The 24922-nt window shown below is 37.4% G+C and overlaps 1 protein-coding gene across 1 annotated transcript in view; it reads left to right on the top strand.

Annotated features, from left to right (window-relative positions):
• LOC128999908 (armadillo repeat-containing protein gudu) overlaps nt 1-24922 on the top strand; it is an 82084-nt gene that overhangs the window by 15598 nt on the left and 41564 nt on the right. Inside the window, exons 5-9 of the mRNA XM_054426684.1 lie at nt 2720-2968; nt 18806-18916; nt 20344-20568; nt 22238-22357; nt 22776-22952. Coding sequence (XP_054282659.1) covers nt 2720-2968; nt 18806-18916; nt 20344-20568; nt 22238-22357; nt 22776-22952 — 882 coding nt within the window. The remainder of the gene's footprint in view (nt 1-2719; nt 2969-18805; nt 18917-20343; nt 20569-22237; nt 22358-22775; nt 22953-24922) is intronic.

Genomic DNA, 24922 nt, shown 5'->3' with positions numbered 1-24922 from the left:
TGCTAGGTGAAACCCGTCAACGTCGACAATTAGCTTAGGTACTGTTGAGGTTGCAAGTAAGATCTTTTAACTATAAATCGATGATAGATAACTCCATTTTTAAACAATTTGGGTCGTTTATAATTTAGCAGTGTGCTTTAGGTACGTCCAATCTCAATAATCAATAATTCCAATGGAATCTGGTATTTCACTGAAGATTATTAGATAAAAACATATAGGATAATGTAACTGCTGGAATACATTTTTAATTGAAGTAAAAATTGAAAAAAATCCAATTTAATTGTTTTCGTAGGGTTATACATTTGATAGATTAATTATGACAAATATGTGCTTGCATAGCTTTGAGAACAAAATTATGAAAATCGGTCTGGTAGAAGAGCCAAACGTACTTGAAAAAAACAAATTTAACTCCCGTAGGTAATGTACAGGGAGACAGTTTGTGCATAGCTCAAAATATACGTCAAAATGAGTGCTGATGCTTAATAGCAAATCTATGGTGTGTCTATAGCTTTAGTTTAAAGCCGAATTTACACTATGTAGCAAAACCTGCTATATAACATTGCTTTATAACTTTTGCTGTATGAAAAATTTACAAACAATTTTAGTGATTCTGGTGCTCGTGCTATATGTTATATGTAGCACAACCTCATTCGCATTCCGTATCGAAATGTGCGCTGAAGAGACATTGTTCGTGGCAGCTATCGTGTTGATCTTGGAAGTCAGAGAGAGAGACAGACAGGAGCGAAGATTTTAGCAAGTTTTAGGTTTGACCGCTTCTTGCTTCGAGAAATAAGTACAGTGTAGCAGATTTATTACGGGACCTTAATGATTATGAATACCCTGACAATCCGTAATTAAAACGCTAAATAAGGCGACGGTAACTTCAAAAATGTTTTACGTATGATCACAACGCCGGTTGTCCACGGAACAGTTCAATTAAGTTTATAATATCAATAGCCCCGATAATATCATCCCGATCCTAGGCACTGCCACTTTCCGTTTTCGGTCCATCCATTGTAAACAAAGATCGCTGAGCAAAACCGTTCAGCGCTACATATAGCAGATGCTAGACGAAAAATATATGTATATTATTGCTACATATGGCAATGTTAGATGTAGCACGTATTTCTTTTGATATTTACCGACTCCCGATGGATAGCACAATTTTAGCTATATATAGCAGGATCTGCTACATATAGCAGTGTTATATAGCACTCTTGTAAAGTTACTTTTTCTACTTCTAGCAAATGTTATATAACATTGCTAGATGTTACACAAATCTGCAATGTAGCAGGTTTAGCTACATAGTGTAAACCCGGCATATGGCCAAAATTATGAAAATCGGTCTTGTAGAAGAGCTAACCCGACTCGGAAAAGAAAAACCAATTATTTTTATAGATGGCAATAATTGATTTACCAGTATGCATAATCTAACCATACGAAAAATGAGTTGATAATTTAACAGCTTATTGTTATATTGTTATTTAATGAAATTTTCTTTGATTAAATATTGTTGTTAACAATTTGCATTTGTGTTTAAAGTGTGTTTCTTATGTTAAGTGTGTGATTCTAATGTTATGAGCTTAATATGTACCAAATATTAGTGAGTAAAGTGGTGTATGGATTTCATAACCATTATTTTACTAGAGACCGTTGCATTAATTTAACCACGGGCTCTGTTGCTAGTCTATTAAATAAATAACATTAGGTTTAACGAAACGAGTACCAAGGTTTGCTGCTACAAGGAAACCAATTAAGTGCGTTTTTAGTAAAATGTTAATTGTTTAGTATAAAATAAATAAATCTTCAAAGTTTTATCAAAATATATCCATAAACAAGGAAACTACAACTTTTTACCACATTCTCCATAAGAATAACATGGGGATTTTAAATTTCCAATTTTTTGTATTTTCCCCGTTACCAATAATCGTACAAAACCCCTTTGATATACTTAACTATTTGTTTTTTAAGCTCTTTAAAAAGGTCTAGAGATAAATTGGGAAATTTTACGTTTTAAGGGTCAAAAATGAAAAAAACAAATTTTAAAAGTATAAAATAACTTATAAATAAAAAACTTTTCAAATGCCACGTTTTTAAACGCACCTTTTTTCGCCCTTAGTGCATCACCGTTAACAGTATATTTTAAATTCAACCATTATGTTCTTTTCCAGCATGAAATGTTCTATAATTTTATACCAAACCAGATTTTTTAACAATAATTTAAAATTTTACACTTTTTTTAAATGGCGACCAAAAAACCGTATTTTGCGTAACAGTACAAATGTATATTTTTAGTATGTTTTTTAAAAGTGTATTACCTACCATTTCTAACTGGAATAATTTCTGTTGCAATTAGTTCCACCTCAAACCCTATTTCTACTGCACTACTAATAGATCTGGAGCTATGTCCAGTGCCTATAGCCAGTAGCTGTAATAGTGTGCCTATAGTATAAGGACGAGCCAACTAAATGTAGGAACAGTTTAACAATAAACTTTTTAAATCATATATTTTACAAATTTGGTGGTGATGTTATCATGCCCGAAGATTCTTTCAGGGAAAACTTAAAAGGTATTGTGAAAAGTTGTCTATAATATAAAAAGAAGGTCTCTTTACTAATTCCCTAATCTATCTCTAAATTTTGTAAAGGTAAAGGTACACATCATGGACACACCCAATACGAGTTATTGTTATAGATACTGTAGTGCATATTTGGTTCAGGTGGACCTCTTGGACGTGAAACCGTCTCTGTTACTGACCCAGTCAAGCCAGTTGGAGCCTGATGACAGGAAGAGGATTGAAGTGGTTCACGGCGCTGCCAAAGCTATCTGGAGCCTGTCTCAGTCTAACAAGAACAAAGAGGCAATGAGACGTACAGGGTGTATCAAACTGTTAGCAAGACTACTGCAATCAGTGCATGAAGAGATAGTAGTCTTTACTGTTGGTACCATACAGCAGTGTGCCACTCAGGTCAGTATGGTAATAATGGTTAAGCTCCAATTGAATAATAGGACTATAAAATTACTTTTCTGAAGAAGCAGAAATGTTGGACACTTCTTCAGTTGTCTGACTAGGCCGGGCCACACTTATTATAATTTTTAACCAGCGAGATTGGTGTTTGCGTTTTCACGTGGGACGCACGTGAAAGAGTGTTACCGTGGCCACACTCGTCTTATGAGATAGGGTTTTCGGACTAACCAGCAAGACTAATAGAGCATGCCACACTAGCAATAACATCGTCCGTGTCCGTGATCCCCACTCCCCTCCCCTCCACGCTCACTGCACAGTAAATCAGTCAGGTTAAAACTAGAAACGTCCGTGAAAAAAATTCAGCGAAAAAAGATGAGTGTGTTCACTCCCATAAGCCACAATGCCCTGCGACTAGTTTTACAAGCAACGCCCGTGGAATGTTAGTAGAGAATAGACATGCAAATCTGTAGTAGCGAGACTGGTAAACGCGTTTACGGACGTTTTTACTCTAGGGTGGCCTGCCCCATAAACCTTAATTTTATTTTTTTTTATTTTATTTTGTGTGTATTTACGCCAGTGGCATTTTTTACATGTTGAAAGGGAAAACGTCGACGTTTTTATTATATAGCATCATTAATTCATAGCCCAATGACAAGTGGCATCTGGGTCTGGAAACTATCTCGCTTGGATTTGAACCAGCGACCTTCAGATTTGAATGTGAGCACTATAACCACTCGGCTACCCAGATACCTCAAACCCACGGGTAACATCCGTGGAAAAATTCAGCGAGATAAGACGAGTGTGGCCCCAGCCAAAGACGAGTGTGGCCCCGGCCTAAAATGACGTTTTATAATCATGGCTGATAGATTTTTCATCATCATTAAATTCTTGTTATGAAATCAGTAGTTAGTGTTTTCAAATTTGTTTAATATTAAATCATCTAGAACATTTTTAATTCTAACCTAATGACTAAATTTTGGTAGATTGTAAGAGCCAGTAAGCGTAGGCCTTTATTTAAAGAAAGTGTCTTTGTATTTCGGGTATTTATATTTATTTGTTATAATGGACAATGGACATCATTCCCCTGAGTATTGCCTCTGTTAAATTTTTTAATGAGCCAAAATCGTGTATTTTTAATAGTCTTATACACCTCCACCATATGGGTATAGCATTACAAATTTTTACAGTTAAAATTTTAATAGGAGCTTTAACGCTTTTCTATTCTGGCAAAATACTGTACATGAGTGAAAATTTTGAAACATACGTTTTTATGTCCATGGCCATTTACTTCGTAGATACTGAATATGTAGTTCATCATTATGTGTTTTAATATTTTTGGCACGGGAGCAACATGTTACACACAATTATTTGGCTTTAAATAGGTTCTAGGTATTTTTTTCATATTTTTTATACGCCGTTCAAACAGCCGTGGCACCTGACGGATTAGGACACCCCATGGAAACCCTTGGGGCCTCCTAATCCCTCAGGTGCCACGGCTGTTTCAACGGAGTATAAGTCTCGAAACTCACGACCGTCACGTGTCCCTAGGGTACATTTTGCAACTTTTATGCTGTTTTTAGAATAATTATTCATGCCGAAATGAAAAATGTCATATTTTTATTACATCAATCGTTATTAAACTTACGAAAAGGGAGCATATGATAATTTTCTTTTCATTGTAAACTGTCTACCATGACTAAATAGATCTGTCCCTCGGTTTGACATCACGACCATTAGGGAAAAATTTGCAACTTTGGAGCACGACAGTGGCAAGCCTGGCATCGATGGAGTCAGTTGGAGTAGACCCCATGAGAGGACATCCCAAATTTGACCTTGAACTTGGTCATTGACCTTGGGGTCAAGATACGCTTGTTATCTAATTGGGTGTGACCTTGGGGTCAAGGTAAGCTTGTTGTTGCCTAATTAGGTGTGACCTTGGAGGTTAAGAGTGTCATAAAAAGTAGTTTTTAGGAGTAGTCAGGAATCGAACCCGGGTCTCCAGCATGTGAGGCGGGTGTGTTAGCCATTGAGCTATGACGTCAGTTTGTAGAGCAAGAGTCTGAGGTGGTATAATAGAATAGTCGTAGCGTAGTTGGATTTTTTGTCACCAGATTGCAGCACTGTAGGTACAATTTTTGTCTACCAGAGTGCAGTGTTGCGATGAGTTGGTGCTTTATGTATTTTGCAGCTAGTGTATAGGTGCACCATTATAGTATCATGTGATGTCTCTTTAGCCAATCAGAGGGTGACTATTTTCTTTAAGCCATAGATGGTGGTGTCACGTGATGACTCTTTAGCCAATAAGAGGTTACGATTACCTATAAGCCACGCCTCTTTCAAGATGGTGATGTCACGTGATGACTCTTTAGCCAATCAGAAGGTGACTATTCCCTCTAAGCTATAGATGGTCACGTAATGACTCTTTAGCCAATATGGGGGTGACTATTACCTATAAGCCACACCCTTTTCAAGATGGTGGTGTCACGTGATGTCTCTTTAGCCAATCAGAGGGTGCCTATTTCCTCTAAGCTATAGATGGTCACGTGATGGCTCTTTAGCCAATAAGGGGTGACTATTACCAAAGAGCCACGCCTCTTTCAAGATGGTGATGTCACGTGATGACTCTTTAGCCAATCAGAGGGTCCCTTTTGACCATACCCTTTCATGATGGTGGTGTCACGTGACCTCCTCCAGCCTATCACAGAGTGACCATTCCCTGTAAGTTATGTCACATGATTTTTCTTTAGCTAGTGAGCCATATGCCAAATGCCATCTAAGGCATGCACATTTTGCGATGGTGGTGTCATACAACTTTCGCCAACTAATCATAGGGTGGCTTTTCTCTCTTAGCCATGCCCCTCTTTTACTGATGATGTATTTAATATGACTGTCTTTGGGGTGTTACTCTAAAGCATATGTAGCATGCAATTTTTCAAGATGGTGGCATCCATGAAAAGGTTTGGTTTTATTATTTGCTACCAAGTTACATACTGATGAATCTTTCTAGGTTAAAAGGTTCATAGAAGTAACCAACAATTGAACCGGGACATGATGTCTTTTTAGTCAATCAGAGGGTACATTCCTCCTCTAAGCTACGCACCGTTTAAAATGGTGGTGTCAAGTGAGTTCTTTTGACAAACAGTCAGAGTGTTTCAAGCGTCATGTCCCTTTTTTAAGATGGCAGGGTCATGTGTTTCAACAATAATTAATGTGTCCTAACCTAGCTTTAGACACTAATAATAATATTTGTCTTGTATGTAGTCTTAATGGTAAAGTAATACTAACTTCATTATTATCTTATTTGGTGTCTTCTTGAACCATCACAGTGTTTATTGATCTAAATCTACATACAACGAGTCTATACAAGCCTTTGTGGTAGTAGTTGTTTAATGTTTATGTGCCTTTTCTGTTTAATCATGTGTTAAAAGTGATTGGGTGGGAACTCTAACAGTACCAAGTCAAATGTTAAAATTTCAGACTGACTGACAAAGCACGACCAAGACAAACACTGAAACAACAAACATAAAAATCTTAAGCTTAAATGAATGACCCGCGTTTCCACACCACCCAAGGGGTGGGGGCCTCGGCGCGTTCTTTTTGTTTACCCAGAGCATCACCTGTAGTCCTAACCTCTGGGGTAAGGGGCCCCAACAACGCCCACCTATGGTGGTAGCCAACCACAGGCACACCAACCCCTTTACTAATCACCCATGGAGGTATACTACTTACACCTATTTAACGAGCACTGAAAGTCCGTTCAAGCCAACACGGGGTTGTCCTCAACTGAATGCCGAACACCCCCGCCCCTTTACTAATCACCATCAGTGGTATACTATGTACAATTATTTACAAACCTCACAAGTCCGTTCAAGCCAACACGGGGATGCCCTCAACTGAATGCCGACCACCCCCACCCCTTTACTAATGACTCATAGGATAATTTTCTCTTCTTCCAAGTATTTGTGATCGGTTAGGAACTTTCCGCTTACATTCTGATACAATGCAATATTGTCCCAATCTACATTATTTAAAAATCGTGAATAAACTGTTCTGAAAGAAACTGGTATCTACTGAGCACTTCCCAAGCTGCACTGTCAAAGCTCGGTGCCATTTCTCTGAGAAAGTTTTCAGAAAAAAGTTTCCGCCGCAGACAACTCTGTGAAAATAGACTCTCAGCATGTCTAGTGAAACATCATAGTTATCCGATAGCATTTTCCAGTCCATAAAAAAGTCAAATTTCATAATAAAACTGTCAGACATAACTCCATCAGGAGCTTTGTTCTCTCGGGAAAGTAACTGTCACGCTGTCTCCATTGCAAATGATTAAATTTCAGTCACTTCTCCTGGCTTTATAGGTTTTGCCAAAAGGATCGAGTACTTTACAGAGCACACTTAGCGCTTGCATCAACCTGATGTTGAGGGAGCAAACAGTGCACTGTACAAGGTGCACCTTGATCCCAAGTGATTTCCTTGACATTATGGTGAAACTCCTGAAGGAATTTGACCTTTTCAAGCCCTTTTATACATATCACACGAAAGGGCTTGCACAAATCACGAATGATTTGTTCATTGTATGGGACTCCATCGTCGTCCCATTTAATACTGTGAAAGTGTCTTGTTAACCACCGAGCTGTGCGGCGCATTTTTGCATTTAAAAAGTAAAAACTGTAAGGAGCTTTGAATATTATTTGACTTTGAAAGTTATTTCCGACTATGGCCAGCTCTTTGACAATAACCCGGTTATTGTTGTCCTTGAACCCGTGAAATTCCAAGATGGCTGCCATTTGCAATGTGTAATTCCTCCAACAGTTGATTAAAATCTGCACAAAAAACTTCGTCAGGTTTTAACACGTCTTCTGCGCCACTATTGACTTTGAAAATATAATCTCTAACTAAATCTTCATTATAAAACAGCTCCGCAATATACTTGTTCACGAGTGGAAGGTAAGCCATAAACTGACACCATTCATTCAAGTCAAGCATTAACGAATGCTCTCCGTCATAGAGAAATGCGAAAGATCTACCAAATACGTTTTTTACTTTGATATCTTCTCCTCCTTCTAACCGCAAGAAGAATTTAGTCTTTTTCTCCAATGCCGATGTGATAGCCACGAAATACGTGGAAAACTGTGCAAACATGTCCCTTGACCAGTACACCGATCCTTTACGTCCTTTAAATAACACACCCAGACTATTGGCTCTATTTAAAAAAAATCCCAATTATCGCACATTTTGTCAATTCGTTGTTGAAAAAGTGAACTATTTTAAGGAAAATACAGTTTAACACGTCAATACGTTCCCTACGTCTGGGAATACGAATAAGGTCGGTGTCCATAATAACCTGATCTTCCTCCTGCTCTTGAGATAGAACCAACACATCCGCATCGGAAGACTCCGTGTCTGCAACTGAGAGGGTTTCACTGGCTCTCCATGTCATACGTGTAATCTACCCCCTCCCTATCCTTTCTATTTATAATAATCTCCACCTTCATTACGTCATCACCTGTTTCAATCTCCTCAAATCAGCGGGATGAATCCAAAAATCTTACAAAAGATTCATTGTTCTCTTTATAAATTGTTATAAAACCTCCAATTTTATTAAAATTTCCATCATTAAGAGTGATTAATCTAAACGCTCCTATTTTATCTATGCTGTTTGACCAAGACACAACATCCAATCTCGGTTCCACGATTGAGACTGACAATCATTATGGTATTACATAACTCTTTTTACTGATCCTGTTAGCATGGTGTACACTAGGTGGGAGTCATGTAAAATAAGACAATAAGCAGTAGTTTTTTCAAGAAAGTTATTTTTTCCCTCAAATTCGAACCTCACATCTACAGGTCCAGACATGATTGTGTCGTTTTGTTTAGAACAATCGATGACATACAATGGTGTTTCAGTTTTAAATGTGTCCAAATCCACTCCTGGATACGAGTCTCTACCGTAGTACGATTTTTGGAATCTTAGACACATTTCGTACAATAGAGTCATATCACCGTGTATGTTATCATAAGGAAAATATTGAGAGTTCAGATAAAGTTAGGCATTAGTAAGGTCACACACGACAAAACAAGACTTGTCTTTAGCTAATTTATCTTTTCTATCTTTTTGAAAAGCTAAAACCACATATCGCGGTTTTTCCAATTGTGATGTAGTTTTTACTATCCAAGATTGACGAGGGGCTTTTGGAATGGATGGGTATTCATGTAATTCCCATGAGCGAAAAGGTATTTGAATTGCTGTGTCTTATTCAATCATTTGTAAAAGTTTTTGACGAAACGTATCACTGACAGTTACATGAGGAAGTCGCCAGTATAAACTAGTTATATCTATGGTACAAGAGGTTGCGTCACTGGATGTGATAGCATCTGCGTCAGAAGCTGGCCTTAGCAAGATAATCTCTTGTTTAACGTTCACCAAAACCTTTTTATATTCTTCTTAGAATCCAAGTAACATTTTTAGTGGAACGAAAAATATAAATTCTTTTACTTGATCTAAAGTTTTTCCTGCCCCTAACCAACAGAGCATTTTTTTAAGCCATCCCTCTCTTAATCACGTACAGACATGAGTCCTTTAATGGTACTGGTAATACCGGCATTATTTATGTGGTCCACTTCCATACCACCGATTTCAAACCGAATGTAGTCAAAAAGGTATGCCATAGCATTATTCACGAATGAAATGTGTGTATCGGTACCGCCTACCTTTTTTCCTGTAACCTTCCCTGTTATGTGTATTGTACTTTCAAACGGAGCCGTTATTATACCTTGCTGACTTACAGCGATTCTAATTTCATCGTTATTCGTATAGGCACATGATGCGTAAGGTTTATATGTATGGTACTCATAGCCCGTTACAGTGTCCTCATACTCTGCGGCGCTTTCTATTGAAAACATTTTTTACTCGAAATCCAAGAGACTCTAGGAATTTTACACTTGACGATGTTAATCGTTCTGGATCCTTTTGTGTAATGACGGTTGTTACGTTTGATGTCTCCCTAAATACCAATCCCATTCTGACACCTTCTCAAGTGTAGCGCTAATGATACTACTTCGTTTCTAAAATTTACCAGATCACCGTCCTGATCACGTAGCTGAATAGATATGTTACTTACACTTTGAACGTTTACAGGCAAATAAATGAATGGGTTAGGTATCACTAGGATTTTATAACCTGGTTCAACAGTCGGATAAAACTCGTGAACTGTGTGTCCTTCCCTGCCATTGTTAAATGATCCTCGTGCAATATTGCACTCTACCTTGATTGAATTTACTTTTATTATCTGTATTGTATTTGTTGACATGTGTTGTTTGTCTTTTTCATACACTTTTTTCTCAAATCCCAACAAAGAAGCTATAGTTCCTTCCTTTTCAAAGTGCACATCCTCGTTACATTTCATCTCGGCCTTTAGGGTGTTATTATTAGCCTTTAACCTAAAAGCTACATGTTTTTTTATTTCCTCCTCTAAATTTTCAATTTCATAAGATCCTTCGGGGATTGTTATCTCCTTATCATTACCGTAGAAAAACTTGTCATTAACACCCTTCTCAATGTTTGGGATTGAATTGTAAGTGGACAGTCCTACCAAGCCTATTTCCCACTCTCCAACGCTAACATCAAGCGGTGGAAAGACTTCACAACTAATAATAGAACCGGATTCACTTAGACTACATTTGTAAGAAACTCTAGAAACAAGTGTCCGCTAATGACTGAATTAAAACTTTGCCGTCTGTCATAGTTATACCTAATGTCCAGAGGAGTCCCGAAATATCTAAGAATCTCCATAGGCGGGCAAAGGTTTCCAAAACTATCAAAATAATATATTATTACACCCTGTTTCATATAACAAACCCAATCTGTTCCGTTCCCCACATTTGAGTACAAATTAACAATAGCTGATTCATATTTTTTAGGTTTACTGGGCAATGTGTCACACATGTAAACTCCACTAAAGTGAGGTATCCCAAGTTGAGTCGCATAATATTCCAAGTCATAGTTTGTGAGAGGTCTTATCGGGATTGAAGTTTTTTTTAGTTACCATACTTTTTCTTTTACCAGCACCTCTTTTTGGATATGGTCTCAAATACAGACCTTTACCCTTGATCGGGCGTTTATGCTTTGTACAGCGTTTCTTTTCACCTCCACCAAATTTTGTCTTTGCCTTCATGGCTGTTGTGATAGTCCACGCAGTGGCTTTTTCTCCTAAAGACGCGTCTGGAGCTTGAAACCTTTGCCAAGCTCTTTCTGCAAGCTCGTTATCAGCTTTTTGTCTCAATGCAGAGTCTTTATAGTTTGCGTAGGCAATATCGTGTACACGCTTCGTCCAACGGATTCACCCCTTTATCACCCCTAGCTAACCTTTTCTTAAGCTTAGTTCCAGGTCCACAAAAGTTGTAACCAGGGACGTGCAATTCTATAGGTAATAAATCTATTGCCTTGTTAACAGCATCACCAATACCTCCTCCCGTAACGAGAGCTAACTTTTGACTGTTTGATGTTGACTTGCGCTTAATCATTTTATAACTGATCGGATCCAATGGATGATTCAAAGTTAAATAGTGTTTCCCAAGAAGAGTCTAATACTGTTGTCTCCCATTCGTCCCGATCCACTAGTAAAATCCTATTCCTGGAGTGCATCGCCTTATACACAGCATACGACAGTTCTGCCAATACGTGTTTCAAATATCTTTTATTTACCACATCGTCCAACTCTCTAGGTTTTGCTAGATTTGATATTCAAAAAAAGTCAGCGTCTGCAGTTCTATTTTCCGCTGACTTGTAAAATGCAGTTGCTTTAAGATAAACAAGGTTAATAGCGTCAGCCGGTTCTAAGGGTGGACCAACTTGACTCAATGTCTTGTTACCAAACGACCAAGTGTTTTTAGACTTGACCGGAATTTGTTTAGTTAAATATTACTTATTTACTGCATCTCAATCGTTTAATGGCCTGCCAACATTAATTAGTCGTTTATTATTACAGTCCCAATCATTTTTATTCTTTGATAAAGTTTTTGACTTTATAAAATCCAAGTTTACAGCATCACCGTCATTTATTGGAGCCGCTATATCCTGCACTCTAAATTGATGAAATGAATAACTAAAAGAACGGTCATCCCTAATAGGTTGATGTTTTTCAAAATAGCTTTTAGTCACTACATCCGCAGGTTCCACAGGCTCGCCAGTACTACATATACGCTTGTTTAGAGTATCAAACTGATCGGTATCCTTGTTTAAACGTATACACGAGTTAATTTGACTTTCCGCCGTTTTTAAAGTGGCAGCATCCGACTGGTTTATGGGATCCAAGACGTTCACTAGTCGTTTGTTTTCTATATTAAAACTACCATCATCCGTCACTTTAAAGCCCTCCCCATTTGGCCCTCTTAACCTTTCCCTAGCCGTGTGACAACCAAATTTGTCTATGGTCATCCCGGTATAGGTATGGAGTCCAAACTTGTCAACGTTCATCTTAGCAATGCTTGAAATCGTTGATTACCTGAACCTTTTATAAAGCCACCTTCACGAAGCTCCTCGATAATGTTAAGTATCTCATTTGTGTGAGAGGTATGGCCAGTTTCTGTGGACATGGCCAACAAACGCAGACAATCTACAAGCTCATTGGGATCGTCCCAGTGCACGATATCGTGAGATCCCATGCTCTTCCACTGCATCCCTGAACCTGTTTTCTTTGTAGTAGGAGGAGGAAACAGCTTTGCAATAACCGATCTATATTTCAAAGATGAATTTCTATTGATCGGACCATTAGGCTTATAGCCTTTTTTGTGAGCGTTGGATTTTTAAAATATTTCCCTGTAAACGTCAAGATCATCTGTATTATAATCACCTGGGACTCTTTTGAACAGCAACTCATAAAGACCCTCTGTACCTGTATATGTATTATCACCGCCTACTATTATCGAACCCTTTTCATCAAAATCAAGTTTTTGGTTTCCAACCATAAGCGCCTCTCCATCAAACCATGGCCCGTACAAGTGATCTATTTGTGTGGCTTTACCTCCTCGATCCCTAAAAAACAAGGCCATATACTCCTTGGTGAGTTTGTTCTCAAAGTGCTCATTAAAATGTAAAAGGAAACTGTCTCTCTGCCTGTAGGAGTTGAAAGTAAAGTGTCAAGTGATGAGGCACTACCCGTATCTCTTATCGGTGTCACACTCTGAGGTGTTTCTTCAAAAGACTCGTCCATTTCTTCCTTTAATTCGTCATTATATTCATCCTCCTCCTCCTCCTCCTCCTTTTTTTGACCTATCAGAAACTCATCCTTTGAAGACATGTTTGTTTTTCTAAGTTCCGATATTATTGGTTTGTATTTGTTTTCAAAAAACCTTTCACTATCAACTATACCAGTTTTAAAACTGTTAAATTTCCGCCGGATAGCCTCCTTTAGTTCGGCTATCCGTAAAGTAAGATGTTTCTCCGTCCGCTTCATTACTGAAAATGACATTTATTACTCCCGTAAGCTAATTTATGGTAGCTCTACCTGTCTGAAAAACATAGCACGCTTCTTGTGTCTCCGTACATACTTTATTACATCATACAGTGATACACCATTGGTAAAGTCAAGTCCGTTGTAGTACCTTTTTTCTTGCACATCGAACCATGGGATTATATGTTTACGAGTAAAACTTTTAAAAACCCATACCCGATTAACATTATTTCTTCATTCAGACACATGTGTCGTTATATTGTTGTCAGCTTCCACGGTTTTCTCCATGTATTTCTTAAGCATAGCCATTGCTTTATGTAAGTCGGTTAACTATCTGATATCATTAGCAAAACACTGGTGGTATAAGAGCTAATCTCTGTGGTTTTTATGCCTCCAACTCCTTTTATTGAACAGATACCTATGTTTTCCCTTTCGACTACAGTAGTTCTCACAAAACTTCTTCTTTTCCTTATAGTAAAACGTACACAAATTTGACTCGACATTGTGCAATCGAGTATTGAACCCTCTTAAATCATTGTAAGAATGGATGCATACCATTATAAGTCCTGGACAAAACTGTCAATTCCAACTCGATACCTGCCCTTATCAATGTCTTTGTCCAAGACTACAAAGCCGTGGTTGTCTTTCCATGCTAACTGACAAATCTCCTTGAACTTTTCAAATGACATGTCCGTATTAACATGATCATGATATATGTGTCGCAAGTTCATATCATCCTGTTTAAAAACAATGAGAAAATTACAATTGTCTCGAAAAAGTTGTTTAGAAATACTAGTATACGTCTGCCCCAAATAAAATGTGCCAATGTCTTTATGACGTCCCATCGTAAAATAGTTTCTAATGTAATTGTGTTTTTCACACGCAATGTCATCAAAAATCATGACTGAATCAGACTTTGCATCGCTTGATGGAGGAATCTTAGAATTTTCATCATATGCAAAATAGCCCACTTCCTTCGGTATTGTTTTGGCTAAAAACTTATACTTAGGTTGGTACAACGATTTCGGAAGTACGTACACATTTTTGTACCTCAATCCGTTTACATAAAAATAAGATTAAAAAGGACGTTTGTTTTGCCACAGTTTGATGGGCCAAATATAATACAACGTATTGTGCTTGGAAGAAGCGGACCGAGCCTTTTTTCTGTACTCATGCCTGTGCCAATGACAAACAAGTCGAAGTTTTCTATTGGAAGCTGTGATGAATGCTTTACAACACGCATCTTGTCATAGAGTGATGAGTTTTCCTCCTACATATTTATTTTATAGAGTCCGGACCCATGTGTCGTGTGTCTTATCAAAACCTAGCCAACGTACTAAAAGCATGTCACCCTTACGCCGAAGCACTTTTTCAACAAAGTACACATCACCTGTTTTGGATAAACTTATCTCATACTCATAGAAACCACCTTTCAGTACTTCCCCCTTATAGTCTTGCAAAATATATGTGACAGGTTTAGTCGGTTTAACAGCATAGATTTTAAAAACTTCATTTGTCCAGTTTGGTAGATAGCTCTTAGTGAAACCCTTTTGTTTTTACTTATCCTAACACTGTCTCCTACTTTGAACTTAGGTTTATACACTCCCAATTTAATCTTATTTATTTTATCCAATATTTGTCCCACGTGTTTTAGTTTTACATCTTTCGGTTTCATTCCTGTAGTGCGGTGTTACGTGTTGTTGTAAGCCTTAACAATATCAGGCAATATATATAGCCAGTCATGTGTTCCCTTTGCGGTGAATTGTTTCCACATTCGAGATTTTAGTGTCCTGTTAAGCCTTCAACTATACTAGCTTTTTGACCTGAATAGGTAGAATAATGATTAATATTGTACTTATTGATCAGCTTGGAAACATGTTTATTAAACCACTCTTTACCATCATCAGTTTGAAAATTTTTCATTTTATGCTTTGCTAGGATTGGTTCCAATGCTTTCACCACTTCCAGTCCAGTCTTGTGTTTCAACGGCACAGCAAGTGCAAATTTAGTAAAACAGTTTATCATGGTCATTATATAACGGTATCCTTTATTTAATTTTGCATATGGTTGCATCTCAACAAGATCTGCCTGATATAAGTCATGAATACCCTTAAGAGTAACTTTACGCCTAGTGTAATTTATCCGAGCAGGCTTATGAAGCTCTTCGGCTATAGCACGTTTGACATCCATTATTATACTAATAACATGTACAAAATAAAAGCTTTATATGAGTATGGATTGAGAATACTTGCACATGGTGTGTCCAGGTTAAGCATTACATGGCCAGTCCAGAGAAACTGGTAGTCACCTTGTAACACCCTCTCCTCTTTTATAAAGCTCAAAATCGTAAACGATACTTAATAAGAAGGAGCAGTTTGACACCACTATCTATGGCTTAGAGTGAATATTCACCCTCTGATAGGCTAAATAGACATCACGTCACACCACAATCTATGGCTTAGAGAGAATAGTCACCCTCTGGTCGGCTAAATAGACATCACATAACCACCATCTATGGCTTAGAGGGAATAGTCACCCTCTGTTTGGCGAAAGAGACATCATATGACACAGCTTACAGGGAATAGTCTCTCTGTGATAGGCTGGTAGAGGTCACATGACCACTATCATGATAATACATGGTTAGGTGAGAATCAAGTCACCCTCTGATTGTCTAAAGAGACATCACGTGACACCACCATCTTAAAAGGGGCGTGGCTTTTAGGTAATAGTCACCCCTTAATAGCTAAAGAGCCATCACATGACCATCTATAGTTTAGAGGGAATAGTCACCCTCTGATTGGTTAAAGAGACATCTAATGACACCACCTTCTTGAAAGGGGCGTGGCTTTTAGGTAATAGTCACCCCTTATAGGCTAAAGAGTCATCACGTGACCATCTATAGCTTAGAGGGAATAGTAACCCTCTGATTGGCTAAAGAGTCATCACGTGACATCACCATCATGAAAGAGGCGTGTCTTTTAAGTAATAGTCACCCCTTATAGGCTAAAGAGTCATCACGTGACCATCTATAGCTTAGAGGGAATATTCACCCTCTGATTGGCTAAAGAGTCTTCACGTGACATCACCATCTTGAAAGAGGCGTGGCTTTTAGGTAATAGTCAACTCTTATTGGCTCGTGACACCACCATCTATGGCTAACACACCCGCTCCACATGCTGGAGACCCGGGTTCGATTCCCGACTACGCCTAAAACCTTGTTATCACACTCTTAACCTCCAAGGTCACACCTAATTAGGCAACAAGCATATCTTGACCCCAAGGTCATGATAACAAGCATATCTTCACCCCAAGGTCACGATAACAAGCTTATCTTGACCCCAAGGTCAATGACCAAGTTCAAGGTCAAATTTGGTATATCCTCTCATGGGGTCTACTAGTTAGTTTTAGAGACTAGATCGAGGTGTACGTCAGGATTGTAGTGCCGGTCGTTTCGAGTTGAAAGGAGGAGTTACAAGATTAATAAAGGCAAGTTTGTGTTTATTGTAATTTTGGTGTGTCCATGACCGTACGTAGTCATTTGATGAAGTAGTCATGGTGTTAATTTTTTTTATAAGATATTTCAATTGCTAGATTAACCTAGAAGTCCACTTTGTATCCTCGAACATGAGGTGCAGGGCTACCACCAGAACAGAGCCAAATAACACGTAATGTCAAGACCAAAGTTTCACGACCATCGCAGGTTTTTTTCATGACCAATCCAGCCTTATGGATTATACTGTGTTTGGTCGTGACAATAACTTAAATATAATCGTAAATTGAACAGTTTAGTTCAATTGAAACACATATTTGTATTATAACTAACAGTATAATTGAAGGATTGCTTACAAAGATTTAGATTATTCCAGACAATTTACGACCGTACCGCTTGTCTCTGACCATCACGTTTATGATTTCTATCATATAAATTTAAAAAATTATAATATCATCATATTTCAATGTTTTATACACAAAAGAAGCACACCTCTATAAAAAACATAACGATTTTTCGGGTCTCAGGTAAGTTTTTTTCGGAATTATACAAACTTAAAAAGATTTTATTTCCTTTTTAAATTTTTTGAGTTTTTTGTATTTTTTTCTAAAAAGACCAAATATACCAAAAGCTTAGTGAGCTGTTTATTGTATAATGGCCCTGAAAGTAAATTAATTTATAGCAAAACATAGTTATAAAAATAGTATTAACTATTTTTAATATTCAGTTTTATGTCCGTGATGGTCGTGACAAAATTTCATGTTTTTCCATCAAAGATGCTCTATTTATAAAAAAAATCACCAAAGATATTGCGTTACCATGGACATTTTATGAAACTTCAAATGTTAATGAAATAAAAAAATAATAACAGTTTCAAAAAACGGAACAAAAAATGTTTAAAGTGCTTTTCCTGAAAACGTACGTTTCAAAATTTTTACTCACTTACAGGGTTCATTCAATAAATATCGAGACGTGTTCACTTTAGCCTAAAAATATTAGTGGGGATGGCTCCGACGTGTTGGATTTTATAGAGGGGTCCTTCACCAATCACCATTCATAAGCACTTTGGTTTAGTCGCCTACGGGCATTCGTTGAGACAGGAGGTCAATTTGCGCGTCAGAGACCCTTGCCCTCAACTCAAACATTTTGTTTCTGGATCATACTGGAACACTCTGGTAATAACGTTGTCCAGAAAATTTGGATCTTCCTGGACGCAGTACAAGATTTTTTGCAAAATTTCCATCCTTGACAGTTTTTGTTCGATAGTGACATTCTCCTTTACTACTGTTCCCACTGAAAGGTCTATTTTCTCACTGGTGTGGGCGATGGTTAGACGCCTGTCAGAACCCAAAACTTCTTTTAATTCGACCACATGAGCCTTGATTCTAGTGGTTGTCAGGCACCTGATGCAGTGCTCATGAGTTCCTGGCGTTCCGTAACATTTGGTTTCACTCAAAAACTCTTAAGCGTTTCAAAGCATCATCCCCATAAGCCTCTTTAATGAAGGCAAGAGTCTCCGACGCAGATTTTCCGAGTTTAAAGCAAAACTTCACAGTGTTGCTCGACGGTACGCTCCATGTTGGCATGACGACACAATGAAAAAGTGTGATATTATTTGTTTATAACTTATATTTGTTTACACATTTGTTATTTCCATGACAATAATATCCTCAGCGCAAAATATCAAACTCCTGTCCCAATGAATGCCCGTAGGCAACCAAATCAAAAGTGCTCCTGAATGATGACTGATGACGGACCCCTCTATCGAGCCCAACCGGTCGGAGCTCTCTCCACTGCTCTTTTCAGACTAGAGTGAACCAGTCACGATACTTATTGAATGGAGGATGTATTTCTATTTCCTAAAATAAACAGTTCGATAATCATTGGTTATTTCAGAGTAAGTACCAGCTGGCTATCCAAGCAGAAGGCATGATTGGTGACATGGTGCGCTACTTGTCCAGCCCCAACATAGAGCTCAAGAAACACTGTGCTTCTGCAATATTTAAGGTATAAGATTTACTGATATTTTCAAAAATAAAAAATAAAACTATTGCTAATTTATTTATTTTAAATATTATTTTAAATTAGACTTACAGGTAAGTCTAATAAATTTGACTTATAGGTAAGTCTGATCTATAAGTCAAAAAGTGATAGGGGGAGCGAGCTGGTCTAGTGGTTAGAGTGCGGGACTTCGGTCCAAGAGATCCCGGGGTTCAAATCCTGCCAAATCACCAATGGGCTTTATCTAAGTGATAATGCCGCAACCCCTAGGTCTAGCCTGAAGTAATGTGAAAAAAATCCCAGGCTCGTGCCTAGCGTCCGAGGACAAAAAAATCTATATCTATAAAAGGCAAAGCCCTCACCGACTCACTCAATTCTCCTACCCATTCCCTTTTACTTAGGAGACTGAAATTTGGCACACTGATTCTTTAGGCATTAAATAGGAAAACTAAGTAGGCCTGGTTGTTATTCTGATATTCTGATCTGACTTTCTGGCTCCGCCCCAGTGGCTCTGAAGTTTTCTATGTTAACCTTATGAGTTTTAGTATTTAATGCGAATTAATGAATCTTAACTGTTGTTAATTAAACAATTTAGTTTGATGATGTTCAATAGCATTATTAAGTTACAAGGTTTACAATTAGGTGGCAACACTATTAATTTTTTGTTTGAATTTATGACAACAGCTAATTTGAACTAAGCAGTGGCATCAAACAGCTCTGATATTCAAGGGTATGGCGGCTAATTTAGTTTTCTAATAAATACTTATGATGTCAAATGGGACAAATCCCGTGGGTAACAAGCCTTTTCACTTATAATATAGAATATTCTAGTTGTACTTCAAAACTACGTCTCAAAAGACCAGAATGCTGCCTTAACTGGTAGACAGCAGAATGAACAATAACCATTATTGTGCTTTATAACAAGATAAAATTTGTTTTGAAGGTAGATTGTAAAAAAATATATTATTTGAATTACACTTTCCATATTAGCATAGCCTCCTCTAATGCAAGGGGCGTCGCAAGACAAAAGTGGCAATGCCGCAGACCCGGCCTACCGAAACAGCTGTTGCACTGATTCATATAATGGAGCATCTGCGTAATGTAGGCTATATGTTTACACATTTGTTATTTCCATGACAATAAGCCGGCCGGTACAACGTTGCCACGCACCAACGCCATGCCCGTGCCGTGAATTAGAGGAGGCTATAATATTAAGTGTTCAGCTCTAGATCCTTACACCACTTGCAACATCCAACCATCTTCCTCATCATCCACTACATGAACTGCAAGAAATGTTTGCTCCACACGTTGCCAATGTGGAATAAGTTACTGTGGCATTATGGGATTGTTCAACAAACTTTTTCAGTAGTTATTGTCATTATTTTCATTTCAGTAGTTTAAAATGTGTTATCGTTGCTGTACTAATGTGATAGTGTGCCGAGGACAGTGTCACTAGAGACATGGTGAGGCAGCATGGAGGCCTGGACCCACTAGTAGCCATCATCAAAGACGAGGAAGTCCACCTCAACAAGCCGCTCCTAGCTGCAGCCACAGGGGCTATCTGGAAGTGTGCCATCAGTATTGAGAATGTGCGACGACTGGACGATCTCAACACCGTCAACATCTTGGTTAACCTGCTCGGTGATGAGGATGAAGAGGTACCCAAATGTGGCATGAGATTTATTTTACATAAATCACCGTTGAATCAGCTGTTTGTTTGTGGTATATGACCTTACATGCATAAACATAAATTCAGGAAATACAGAACTTAACATAGACATATAGCAGCAGACACATTATCGTGTTTAAACATTGAAACAGAGAAAATATTGAGTATTTTATCATAACGTAAATATAGGAATAAGGTCGAGTATTGTGTAATTGAGTAAAATGAACTTAACTGTCAAATGTGCTCAGTTAATGAATGAAATGAGCTTTGTAACTTTTTAAGACCTGCATTATTTATTTAGCCAGGATCAAAAAGCTTAATGTTCGAGGACAGCTGGGTCTAGTTTTGAACCATCTAAAAACCACTGACTTTTTCATTATTGAATCATCAACGACCCTCTAGTCATGGATTGTTTGCTAAAATTTATAAAATTAGAACAATCACTACACAGGGCAATTCGAAAAGAAGTACCGGTATCCAACTTTTTAAACCTATAAAATAAATAATAGCTGCACTGCTTATATCAGTGTGGTTGGTAATAGTGGACAGCAAAAACGACTCAAAATGTTTAGTTTGAGACACAATTGTCGTTAACAATGTAATTGGCAAAGTACAAGAACAAGTAAGTGGCAGTTCAGTGTGTCTTAAGAAAAGGGTAACTGATTTTTTTTTACAATCTTGTTATGTGCTCAAGATTGAAAACGCTCGATCAGCTATTATTGTTCAACGTTGATTTAGCATCCATTACAGTAAAGATCATCCAGATAGAAAGTCTATCCACGAGTGGCATAGAGAGTTCATCAGACATATGTAGCTTTAACAAAGGAACTGCTATTGGGGCCCTTCATTATAATGTTCAGGTTTAGTTAACTTATATTGTGAACAATTTCCAACTGTTGTACTAAATCCAAAGAACTTAGCAAGGAAGGTAAGTTTGGAGCTTGAAATTACATAACCCATGTTTTGTGGAAACCGTTGAAACCTTCAATGTTTCCATACAAGCTATTGGCACTGTAATGTTAGAGAATATGTTGTGGAGAATATCCCAACATGTAGCATTGTCCGTGCAGCTCAACAACCCAATGATGTGATGGCCTCGGCATTGACCAGATTCCTATCATTGTTGTGTAATTATGTGAAAAAGAACGTGTTTGTTCTATACCTCTCTCATCAAAACCCTTGCAGTTAAGAGAAAGTAATTTCCCTGCAATTGAATGTAATAATCAGTCCATATTCAGAGAGTTTGGTTAGAACTCAAATATATGATTTAGTTTACTATGTGAATTGAGGTGCACATTTGTACATTTTTGATATAGGTATAGAGAACAAATTGAGCCTATATATTAAGTACTTTCTGAAAATGTAAATTCCACTATCCCTTCTATCAAAACATAACTGTACAGTATTAGGCAACAAACTTGTTTATTTCTTGTTCAATCACCCTTTACTTAAAAATTAATTATCAAACTTTGAACTGTACATTTAAAACGACCATTCCTTATTAATTTTCCCAATAACTGTATCAATGGCTTCAATTTGAAAAAAATCAAATATCTATAAGTTTTAAGCCAATTAAACTATCACTGAGTTAGAAAGAATGTAATGGTGTTCATAGTAAACTTTCAGTAGGTGTGTGTGTGAAGTGTGTGTGTTTGTAGGTACTGACCAACATTGTAGGAGCCCTAGCACAGTGTGCCAAGCTTAGTCACAACAGGGAGACTATCCGCACAGCTGGTGGCATTCAACCACTGGTGCTGCTGTTGAACCTTGCTAACCAGGTACAGTAGTACACACACTACTTAGTACTACTTATATTGTATACAGCAATAATTGGAACAAATATAGGCCTACAGGGTGTTTCAAAACTATCGAAACTCTGTGGGCATGTTCCTTAGGTCAAAACAAACCATTAGTATCATGTTACAAACATATGCCCTATCTCACTTAGTTTTCCTAAAGTTTACCTAAAGGAACATGACCATGGAGTTTCGGTAGAGAGTTTCAAAACGCCCTGTATAAACATAATTTATATCCATAGAATGCGAAATCAGTAAAATAGGTTTTTACAAAAGTTACAAACAAATTAATAGCTTGGGATTTGCGCTTTCTTATTATTATATCAATCTTTTGCCCTATGAAGTAAATAAAGTATATTTTTTCTGAAAACTGTGATACAATGTTTTTTTTTCTCACCAGGCGCTGCTTGAGAATGTGGCTAAGTGCCTAGGGGAGTGTGCACATCAGGCTGAGTGTCTGGTAGAGATGGAGAAGTTGGACGCCATCAGACTGCTCTGGTCCCTTCTCAAGAACCCTTCCCCTAAGGTCCAGGCCAATGCGGCTTGGGCACTGGTGCCTTGTATTGAGCACGCTAAGGTAAAGATCTGCACATACTTGTTTTTCTGTTTCTAAATGAAACATGCTTAAGGAAAGATGTATTTGAATGTTACATTTAAAAACCTTCACCCAACTTAGTTGACAGTTTGTTCATGTTACGTATACAATAATAACACACCTGTCTGTGTTATTGTGCGTGTATCTGACAGGTTCTGTATAAACAGGCAATAAGGTTGTGTGAAACTAACAAAATGTTTTCATGTTCTTGTTTTTACTAACCTATTAAGTAGTGGTGAACTACCGGTATGACCCCACTTTAGGCACGTTTTTCCCATGTTATTCTTATGGGGATCATTTTTTAGCCACCAAATCCAAAAATCCTGATCTTCGCCTGTACACCCCAATATAAATGTTCAATACCATTGTATAGCTTCATTACTATTTCAAATCCACATGCATTCACAAGTATATTCTCAAAATCATCAACTTGACAGTGCGAGGTTTGCACGTGCTCCCAGCTCACGGCGTGCTCTCTTGGACATCCTTAGTGGAAATCCATGAATTCTGACTACTTGGGAACCCAAGCCATTTGACATACAATAAATCACCCTTCCTCCTAATTACCTTTTCTATTAAATACATGTCTTTATATTTGGTCTTTAACAACTCCTCTGTATAGAAGCCTCCCCTGATTATATTGCTATTTTCATCTTTCAAGATATAAGTCACAGGCTTTGTATTCTTAACTTCTGCTATTGTAAATAGCTCACCTGTCCAATTTGGGGTATAACCTTTACTAAAAACATGTTTATACTTGGAAATTCTCACGCTATCACCCACCTTATATCTTGGCTTCTTAACTTGCACTACTTTAGAAGTCAACCTCTCATGCACATATTTACTATTCTTAATATTCACTTGGTTAGGCTTCATTCCTATAGATCTATGCACCTTATTATTATATTTTCGAATTAACTTTGGAAGTAAATCCAACCATTTATAACTCCCCTGAGCACTAAATTCCCTATATAACCAATTCTTTAAAGTTCTCTGAAACCTCTCCACAATTGCAGCCTTAGTTGTAGAAAATGTGTGATAGTGATTAATATTTAAGTTTTTCATTAGTTTGCTAAAATATTGATTAAAAAATTATTTTCCATTGTCAGATTGAATGTTTTTAACCCCCTTTGGTAGAATGGTTTTAATAGCTTCTGTAACCACCAACCCTGTCTTATTCTTTAGCGGAGCAGCATAAGCTTTTTTAGAAAATGTATCTATTAAAGTTAAAATATATTTATTGCCAGAATTTTCTCTAGCATAGTTTTGCATATCAATTAAATCTATTTGTAAGGTTTCGTTTATACCTAATACTTTAAAAGATCTTCTAATGAAATTCTTTCTTGCAGGCTTATGAAGTTCGTATGCAATTTCATTCATTTTTTATAACATCACTCTTTCCTTGTACTGTAAATATATTACCATTAGCCCCAATCAATAGATTTTATCTTCCATTCTTTTAAATACATAGTTTTCTGGTATATAAGGTCTATTATCTATATACTTAAATCCACTCAAAGATGTAGGGTCGGCAACTAATAAATCAGGATTGTATTCCATCAAATTAAATTTTCTTCCTGCATATACAAATTTTAATCCATCATAATACATAGCTTGTGACATTAAACAAATATCATCTAAATATTCCCCCTTTGGCAGATTCCTTATAAATTGTTTTTTGGCATCCCAACATTTTTCTTTTTTATCAAAAGTTATAGTCTGTTCTTTTGTAACACAGTCAGTGTCATCAACGGCGGGTTTTACACGTACTAACCTTTTATTATTAAAATCCCAATAGCCTGCTTCCATTTTTGGAACTTGTGAAACATTCACAGCATCTTTACTATCTGTACCTTCCATCAAATTGCTAAGTTTCTGTTTCTTAGCATTCCAAACACCATTCTCAGATTCTAAAAATTCATAATTATTATCGTCTTGTACAAATTTACCAT

The sequence above is a fragment of the Macrosteles quadrilineatus genome, unplaced genomic scaffold (assembly GCF_028750875.1).
Source record: "Macrosteles quadrilineatus isolate MER2022 unplaced genomic scaffold, UCM_ALF_1.0 Scaffold_1__1_contigs__length_201487025, whole genome shotgun sequence".
NCBI classification, from domain to species: domain Eukaryota; kingdom Metazoa; phylum Arthropoda; class Insecta; order Hemiptera; family Cicadellidae; genus Macrosteles; species Macrosteles quadrilineatus.
The sequence above is the reverse complement of the archived record's forward strand: the minus strand, read 5'-3'. Positions and strand labels throughout refer to the sequence as shown.